Here is a 9,388-nt window from a genome sequence, read left to right as displayed (position 1 = left end):
TTTTTGCAATAATTAAATTTATTCTATTTGGTATTTGGATATTTTAGACAATATTTGATCAATATTAATATCGATGAATCAAGATGATGTTTTGGAAACAAATAAAGTTAGCATCTGAAAAGTAACAAAAGTCAGCCTCTCAGCAGAATTTGTGTACGGACAGAGTGGAGCAGAGAGAAAGCAAAGGGCAGACGACAAAATTGACCAAGTTTGATTTCGCTGCTCTCACTCTTCCGTCCAGCCACAATAGTTACAAAAATCTGTATTTTTGAAAACCTAATGATTTTGGAGAAATGTTCTACAGTTTTAGATACAATGTGAGATTAAAAATATTCTTAACAGAACTACATGAATGTTTTATTTAATAATGTTTCATTAAAATGAATAATAAACTATTTTTTTTATAGCTTTAGATATCATCTAATCATCCATCAGCTTTACATTTATTTAATGTTCATACAAACTTTAGAGTTACTGCAAGACGTTTAGTAAATGTGATTGGATTTATGATAAAATTTGTCCACTTCTTGGTCAATTTTTGTTGAATTTTGACAAGCAAATAATCAAGTGTATTTATTTATTTATTTATTTACAGATCGAAATCCACTATAAAAAAGACATTTTACAATAACAAAAAAATATAAATAATATATGTAAAAATACAAATAATATATATAAAAAGAATAAGGACGTATATACATGGTAATAATGTAAATGGTAAATATAAATGATAAATATAAAAATACAATNTATACTTTGGAATTCTAGAAATTTTGTGTATTTTCTTTGGTAGAAGGACAGTTTTAACTAAAAAAAATGTTTTTTTTTATTTTTTTTATTTTTTAAATGATTGTAAGACTGTCCTACTTCAACTTATACTTTGGAATTCTAGAAATTTTGTGTATTTTCTTTGGTAGAAGGACAGTTTTAACTAAAAAAAATGTTTTTTTTTATTTTTTTTATTTTTTAAATGATTGTAAGACTGTCCTACTTCAACTTATACTTTGGAATTCTAGAAATTTTGTGTATTTTCTTTGGTAGAAGGACAGTTTTAACTAAAAAAAATGTTTTTTTTTATTTTTTTTATTTTTTAAATGATTGTAAGACTGTCCTACTTCAACTTATACTTTGGAATTCTAGAAATTTTGTGTATTTTCTTTGGTAGAAGGACAGTTTTAACTAAAAAAAATGTTTTTTTTTATTTTTTTTATTTTTTAAATGATTGTAAGACTGTCCTACTTCAACTTATACTTTGGAATTCTAGAAATTTTGTGTATTTTCTTTGGTAGAAGGACAGTTTTAACTAAAAAGAACGGTTTTTTAAAAAACGATTGTAAGACTGTCTTACTTGAACTTGTACTTTGGAATTCTAGAAATTTTTTTATTTTCTTTGGTAGATGGACGGTTTTAACTAAAAAGAACGGTTATTTTTTTGAAAAATGATTATAAGACTGTCCTACTTCAACTTATACTTTGGAATTCTAGAACTTTTGTGTATTTTCTTTGGCAGAAGGATAGTTTTAACTAAAAAGTATGGTTTTTTGAAAAATGCCGGCAAAGGGAGTTGCCTTTTTGCCTTGCCGGTAGGGTTGTCCGATTCGACGAGTACGGACTACGACATCGAACCTCAGCCATTGTACAATGTACCTCGCGGTTTGTGTCTATGGCTGGCGGAGTTTAGATTAGAACATCTCCCAGGGTTTGGCTCTAGCTCTATTCGGTTCGTATTTTTACGTACTAACGCCTAAATTACATTCTACAAGGAGGCTTTTTGTCTGTGGCACCGATTGCTAGGTTGTTACCGGGTTGCTTCAGGTTCAATTCCATTCCTCTGGGTCCTTTGCCGCCTGTAAATAAAACGCTACGCGATATTTGACCAAATAGGCAGTTCGAAGTCGTAACAACGTCTGTAAAGTGTAAATGTAAACTTTGTTCAGGTTAATTGAAAGCGTATTCCTGTGACACGGTTTTATGGGTTGTTTTTCTTGTTGTAATAAAAAAAATTCCAGTTTTCATTTTACCAAATTACCTCTCTAATTTAAAGAACCTATTATTTTAGAACAAAAATAATTTAATTATTATTTTTTGTTAAATTAACCGACAATGAACAAAATAATAATGATTAAATGCTTAAAAAAATCCTTGTGTATTCTTAAAAATACAGTTTAACTAGATAAATATAACATCTATCAATTTCCGGTTTTGATTGTATATAATTTATTTATTTATTGCAAAGGTACAAATAGGGCTTTAAGCCCCCTTACATATACATTAGAAATAAATTAATTTTATAAACATACAAAAATAATCAAATAAAATATACAAAACAATAAAGACAATAATATATTTTTTAAAAGATTAATTATTTATAATCGAATGATGACACCACATTATATTAATAAATAATAAATGTTAATAATTCTTTATGATCTAAACTCATCCAAAAATTGTTTAGATTACTTACTGTATTAATCCATATACACCGACACAAAAAATTCCGCCCACTTGTAATATAGCTTGATTTGTATATATTTTTATATATTAATCAGTTTCACGTTTTTTAACGTTTAATAATTGAGTCTGATTAAAAACGTAAAAAAGTACAAATTTCTAAGGAAAATGAAAAATAAATTAAAAAAGACAGATAAAATTTTTTTTAGATTTTTAATTTACATTTCAATTTTGTGTATTTCCTCCTCTTGTCTTAATTACATCTCGAAGATGCCTCAGCATACTTTCTTACAGTCTGGAAATGTCTCTTTGCTGGAGGTTAGCACATTCTTCACGAAGAGTCCTTTCAAGATCCTGGGGTGCCAGGAAGTGATGGACGTGCTCTTGTTCATCTTTTGAGGTTATCCCATAAATGTCCGATGGGGTTCTAGTCTGGAGAACGGGCTGGCCAGGCTAAGGCCCTGATGTTACGCTTTTGAAGATGCGGTTGTACTATGCGAACGACATGTGGCATTATCGTACATTAGAATGGATTGTTGCTGACTTCATCAAGGATAGGCAACCATGATGTTCCAAAATTTTATCCACATAGCAAATGGTCGTCAAAGACCCTCTACGAACCACCAACTCTGTGCGACTCTCTATTGACATTCCCGCCCACACAATCACTGAGATCAATTTAAGGTTGGCCGGCTGCAGCAAGGTGGCCCCATTAGGTTGAGAAGCTTTAAGTTAAACAAAACACTGTGGTGGCAGACAAGTCGTATTTATGGTCGTATTTACCACCATCCACATCCCTCAATGCCTACTTTGTGCTTCTTGACCCGCCCCACCGCCCAACTAAACCAGGACTGCTCTCCCTACCGACAGCCTCAGCCGCCACCGTCATTCATGCTTCGGCTTCTAAATTTTAGAGAGCAGACAAGCCATCCTCAAGAAATTGAAAAGGTTTTCTACTCTGGCTAAATATTAAAATATGTAATCTTGTGAATTTTAAATTTATTATATATCAATAGGTTTGTTTTAGCGTTTTTAAGCCATTCCAATGTTTGTAATATTTAAATTAACATTATACTTACTAAATTATGAAGAGAAAGTTGATATGAAAAATTAGTATGAAAAAGTGGAACTTGAACCTCGAAAAGTTAAAATAATGATAATTAAATTAAAATACCAATAAATAATAATAGAAATGTAATATAAAACCTACATTATATTAATGGCTTTTTTAAATAAATTTATGTGGGTTTCAGAAAATGGATTTTGAAGAAGACAAACCAGCGGACGAAGATGGTGAAAAAGCTAATGACAGCGAACAGCACGAAAAGGTCAACGGTGTTGCCAAAATGAAAAATGAAAATGATGGGAAAACAAATTCACATTTCAATGTGATACATTGATTGTAATTATAAATATAAATAAATTATTATATTTTGATTGATTTTTCAGGAGAAAGATATTCAAGAGGGGGAGAAAGCTGAAAACTTATTGAAAGAAGCTTCTTACATATCTCCAGCTTTGAAATATATTCTTGGTGGAAGTCATGATAACACAGAAGTGGCGTTGATTCCCGTCAGCAATCCGCAGAACAAAGATGGACCTAATGTTTTGTTCAGCGGTCAAGATGGAGGAAATTTAGATTTAAATAAGGTAGGTATATTCACTATATATCATTTGATTTTTAATTAAAAAAAATTTTTGTTCTAGATTTTATCAAAAATATCTAAAAATCCAATTCTCGACGAGATTGAAGAATCTGATGGTGAAGGGGACCAAGGATCGGATCATGAAAGTGATTACAGTTTAAAAGACATCGAGATCGAAGACATCGCCAATTTATTGTACTGTCCAAAGTGTAGTTTTAAATGTTTGCTTGAAACGGATCTAAACGATCACTTGAAAGTGCACGATGTCGATAAAACGTACTGCTGTCCCAAGTGTAGTTTTCGGTGCCAGATGCTGAAAGTTCTCCGAGAACATATTAGGGCGGTTCACTCATCACTGACCCCTTTTAAGTGTTCATTATGCGATTTTAAGTGCAGCGAAGGTATGGCCCTGAAGGATCATGTTTTAGAGAAGCACAATATGGTGCAAAATTTTGTCTGCACCCATTGTCATTTTAGTTGTAAAACAATGCCCCAAATTTTCCAGCATCTCATGTCCCACCCTGAAACGAATAAAATGATCAGAGCTAAAAAAGATATCACACATTTGAAGAAACAAATCAATCTAATGGTAAATGGGAAAAATAGGACTGTCGATAGAAGTCCTACTGAAGATGGAGAAATTAAAAAGGGTGAAATAGAAGAAGATAACGATATGGTGAAAAAAGACGATGATATTTATGTCTGTTCGTTTTGTGATTTTCAGGCAAATAATAGTGAACAGTTAATGGAGCATATTAACACCCACACCGGTGAAAAACCGTTTAAATGTCCTCATTGTGATTTTTGCTGTGGTGATAAAAAATCATTAAATGAACATAGTGAATTTCATCTCCCTCCAGATTGTTTTAAATGTGATTTGTGTGGGGAGACTTTCAGTTCTAAAAAAGATTTGAAAGTTCACATACATCAACATGATATGAAACCTTATACGTGTGACCAATGTATGGCAGCTTGTAGCAGTGCGTCAAATTTAAAACGGCACATGATGCGACACACCGGAGAACGACCGTTTGCTTGTACTTTATGCGATTACAGATGCATTCAACCGTCCAGCCTTAAAATGCATATGAGAAGGCACACGAGGCAGGTGACGTTCTCCTGTTCGTTATGCCCGTTCCAAACATCAGACAGGGATGAGTACAGAAACCACAAAGATCTTCATAGAGGATCTAAGCGGTTTAGTTGCAACTTGTGCGATTACAGAAGTGTCACTCATGCCAGTTTGAAAATCCATATGATGAAGCACACTGGTGAGAAGCCTTTCCAGTGTGATCACTGCGATCAAAAATTCACTCAGTTAGCCAACCTTAAGAAACATTTAAAAAGGCACACTGGTGAAAAACCATTTTCCTGCCCTCATTGTGATTACCAATGTATACAAAGGTCGAGTTTGGACGGCCATTTGAGAAAGCATACAGGAGAAAGGCCTTTTGTCTGTATAGACTGCGACTATACAAGCTTGCAACTATCAACATTAAGAAAACACATGGCAAAACATGTTAAACCTTTGTCATGCACGCAGTGTGATTTTTTGTGTTTACACTTAGCAGCGTTAAAAGAACACATGATGGTTCATTCTGAAGTAACAATGTTTTCATGCTCAGAATGCGAGTATTCATCCCTTTTGCCGTACAGTCTTAAAAAGCACATGCGAAGGCATTCGAACGAAAAGCCTCTTTACTGTACCGAATGCGATTTCATGTGTACCAACCCTGTAAGCCTCGATAGGCACATGGAAGATCACACCGAAGAGATCATGTTCTCTTGTATGGAATGCGATTTCCTGTGCAAAGATCTCAACAATTTAAACGCCCACATGGAGAAGGAACACGCATACGTTGATAGAGCGGAAGATATCGGGTATAAAGCCGAAGAAGACTTCGCTACTGAAGACGGTATCGAAAGTTTTGCTATGGAAGAAGCTGAGACCGGAATAGAAATGAAAGATCTGCTGCATGCACAATCTGGAGTTACCACTTTTTGTGTAGATATGACGTAATTTTATAATAAAGTATAATTATGTTTTTAATTTAAAATATATATTTAACTAAAGCTATCTTTAAAAAGTGTATTGAAAAATTTATTTTATGTAATCTACAAAACATTATATAAATGTACATATGTTTTTTGTAAGTATGTAAATATTAAACTAAATTAATGTGATTAGTGAATTACTTGCTTCTCACGATCTATTGGTTATTGGTGAACTAATTAAGACTTTAACCAATTTTCACATTCTGTTCTTTGGATATTAAAAAATATGTTTAATTAAAAAATTAAAAAAAAAAACTTTTCCTTAAGTATATATTATATATACTTTTATATATTATTATTTATTAATATGTGATATACTTCAGAAGGAATTGTACAGACAACATCTATAAATCAATGGCTTATTTATTTGGAAAATTATATTATTTTGTTAAAACCTTCAACAATAATTAATTTTTTTTTTAAATCGTGAGATGCGGTCTGGTGTATAATCAAGTATGTGTGATGTGTATAAAAAAAATTAATTTATTGATGAGTTGAAAGATTAGGTAATGGCTAATGCCAAAAGGTTAGGGAAAAAATGGTTCGGCATGTAAGAGCCATGGCTTAAATAATTAATGCGCCATTGAAAGAAAAGTGGATGATATCACGAGACATCTAATGGAAACCTACTTTAACAAAAAGAAAAAAAAATTATGTTAACTTTTTTTTTGAAATTTCGCATACTTTTTACTTCCCATGGGTATTGGTTCACAATGCGATAAATTTTTCTTTTTTTAAATTGCATGAAAAAGAAAAATAGAAAAACAAACGAAGAGGACAACTCTACAACAAAGAAGAAGGAAGAATAGCTTTATTTTCTTAATGTAAATTAATTCGGCTGACACATGATTTACGCACAGTTTCTATTGAAATGTACATTTTAACGTTATTCATTGTGTATGAAATTTTGTAAAATCAGATCTGAAATTTATTTTCTTTTAATTCTTGGTTTTGCAAGTGTTCGATGGGTTATCACAAGTTCTTGGTGCTTTTCTAATCTGAAATTAAAAAATTTCTTTTTTTATTTTGACCCACAGAACAGTTCAGGCATCCAATTTAATGCAGATTGCACTTCAGATTTTAGTTTGGTCTAGCAATTCAGAACTGTTTTGAGGATGATGGTAAAGTTCAGAGCTCTGTATTTGCTTGTCCGATACGTACATGCTCAAAGGCATATTTTATTTTTGGACTGCATACTCCAGTCCATGCAACATCTTGCAATCTGTACAAATATTGTAACATAAAACGTGATGTTTTTGTCTTTTCCCCAATTTCGACTCTTTTGTGATTAGGTGAGCCGAGAGGTTTAGTTTTAGCTTGAAAATGTACATACAGGCATAAAGAAAATATGTTAAAAGTATCTGCAGCATAACTTAGAAAAACCAAGCTAGTTTGTTCAATTATAAGCTCCAAATCAAAAGTTTGTGTGTGTGTGTGTTCCAACGCTTACATAAACTTAGCAATGAATTGATGAAGAGTTTGCCTTTTTGCCTATGCCTACTGCAGCCTGGACAATTTTATTGCCGAAGAGACATTTCGCCATTATCCCAATTTAAACAGGTGAACTTTTCTTTAGAAATTTCATCTTTCTTGGTGCCCTTCCGTTGATTTCTTTGGGCATTGTTATTGCCTTTCCAATGAATCAGAAAAAAAATTGCATGTTTCTGTTCTAGCTACCCATTACACAGAATATACTTACAGAATCTCAACCTCACAGGTCTTATTCTGATGTTCTTTTCTTAAGAAAAGTCATAAAATTTTTATTTCTGATTTGTATCCAACAACTAGGATCAATCTTCACAGTCACTTGGGGCATTCTATGATGCGATTTTTCTTGACAAAGTGTGTTCCTGCCACAGCTTTTTCCATTGCTCAGAATTAAGCTTCACAGTTTGATATCCTCTTCTTGACAGAAGTTGCCACGTTTCATGTTTCTGTTTCAGCAGTGCCCACGAGGTATGATTTAGCCTCAAAGCCACACTGAACACTACAATTGTCCTTTTCTTGGCAAAAGTTGGCATGTTTCAGTACATATCACCTGGGATCAAGTTTCATAGCCACATAGGATATGTACTTTTCTTCCGAAAAGTTAGCATCTTTTGTTCCAACTTTACCATCGCCCAGGATCAAGCTTCATAATGATAGCTTTGACGTCCTTTTCTTGACTGAATTTGACATGTTACTCATTACTGTTCTAGCTTTATCTGTCGCCTGGGATGTGTCACAGTCACACACTGTCTTCTTCAGTCATTGATATCCCTTCTTGACAAAGGTCAGAAAGTTTCTGTTCCAGCTTTACCCATTTTACTGGAAAACTTCATAGCCACACAGCTCTGATGTCTTTTTCTAGACGAAAGTTGGCAATTTCCTGCTTTAATCATTTTCTCGAGGTGGCAATTCAAAAACAATAGCCATTAACGATGAGCTAGGTTATCAACCTGCTGGAAACTTGAAGTTTTTTGAAGGATCTAAAGAAGAAAAGGGGAAAAACTTCCTTTCAGTTTTCGCCGAGCTTTCGACAGTTTTTATACTGTCATCTTCAGGGCCTGTTTTATTATCATACAAAAACAACAATTAAAAAATGAAAAAACAATTGCACAAAAATTGAAAATTTTATATCTCTTAAAAGAAACAAAATAAAAAAACCACGACACCATGTTTCTTTTTATTTCCCCATTAAGGTTAAAGTAAGATATATAAAATTTTCAATTTTTTTGCACTTGTTTTTTCATGTTTTAAATTGTTCTTTTTGTATGATAATAAAACAGGCCCTGAAGATGACAGTATAAAAACTGTCGAAAGCTCGGCGAAAACTGAAAGGAAGTTTTTTCCCTGTGTTGACTTCTTCCTTAGATCCTCCGAAAAACTTCAAATAGCCATTAAGTTCTCACATTCTTCCTGCCAAGAGTTTAGATTGTCAGAATGTTTTTTTAATTGTCTCAGATCTGATATTCTAGGCCATTGGGAAATTTTGAGCATATAGTTTACTTTTTAAATTTATTTTCTATCTCGTTTCTTCCCAAATCCTCAAGCTCTGGTGTCCCGACAAATGAGAGTTTTTAGGCATTCTTTACTAGCTTGGAGTTCGAAATGACCATTGTATTATATTTTGAAAAAAATGTTTTCTAAAAATCTTTCTCATCTGAATTGATTTTGCAAAACTTCATGGATATTGACGCAAAATGGCAGGGCATGACAGTGTAGCGCGTCATATTATCGTACTATTAAGCATAAAC

At 32.7% G+C, this 9,388-nt stretch overlaps 1 protein-coding gene across 3 annotated transcripts; it reads left to right on the top strand.

Annotated features, from left to right (window-relative positions):
* Positions 1 to 1,616: 1,616 nt before the first annotated feature.
* Positions 1,617 to 6,188, top strand: LOC106665559 (oocyte zinc finger protein XlCOF6-like). Of its 3 annotated transcripts, none has more exons than XM_014392050.2 (4): positions 1,617 to 1,720; positions 3,705 to 3,839; positions 3,901 to 4,101; positions 4,159 to 6,188. In XM_014392050.2, the coding sequence occupies exons 2-4, from the start codon at positions 3,708 to 3,710 to the stop codon at positions 6,115 to 6,117; spliced, it is 2,292 nt and encodes a 763-aa protein (XP_014247536.1). In that variant the 5' UTR covers positions 1,617 to 1,720; positions 3,705 to 3,707; the 3' UTR covers positions 6,118 to 6,188. The 3 variants fall into 3 exon arrangements, with proteins under 3 accessions (XP_014247536.1, XP_014247535.1, XP_014247537.1); XM_014392049.2 differs by lacking the exon at positions 1,617 to 1,720 and adding an exon at positions 3,164 to 3,399; XM_014392051.2 differs by lacking the exon at positions 1,617 to 1,720 and adding an exon at positions 3,485 to 3,645.
* Positions 6,189 to 9,388: the final 3,200 nt, after the last annotated feature.

The sequence above is a fragment of the Cimex lectularius genome, unplaced genomic scaffold (assembly GCF_000648675.2).
Source record: "Cimex lectularius strain Harlan isolate CLEC.00 unplaced genomic scaffold, Clec_2.1 scaffold102, whole genome shotgun sequence".
NCBI lineage: Eukaryota > Metazoa > Arthropoda > Insecta > Hemiptera > Cimicidae > Cimex > Cimex lectularius.
The sequence above is the reverse complement of the archived record's forward strand: the minus strand, read 5'-3'. Positions and strand labels throughout refer to the sequence as shown.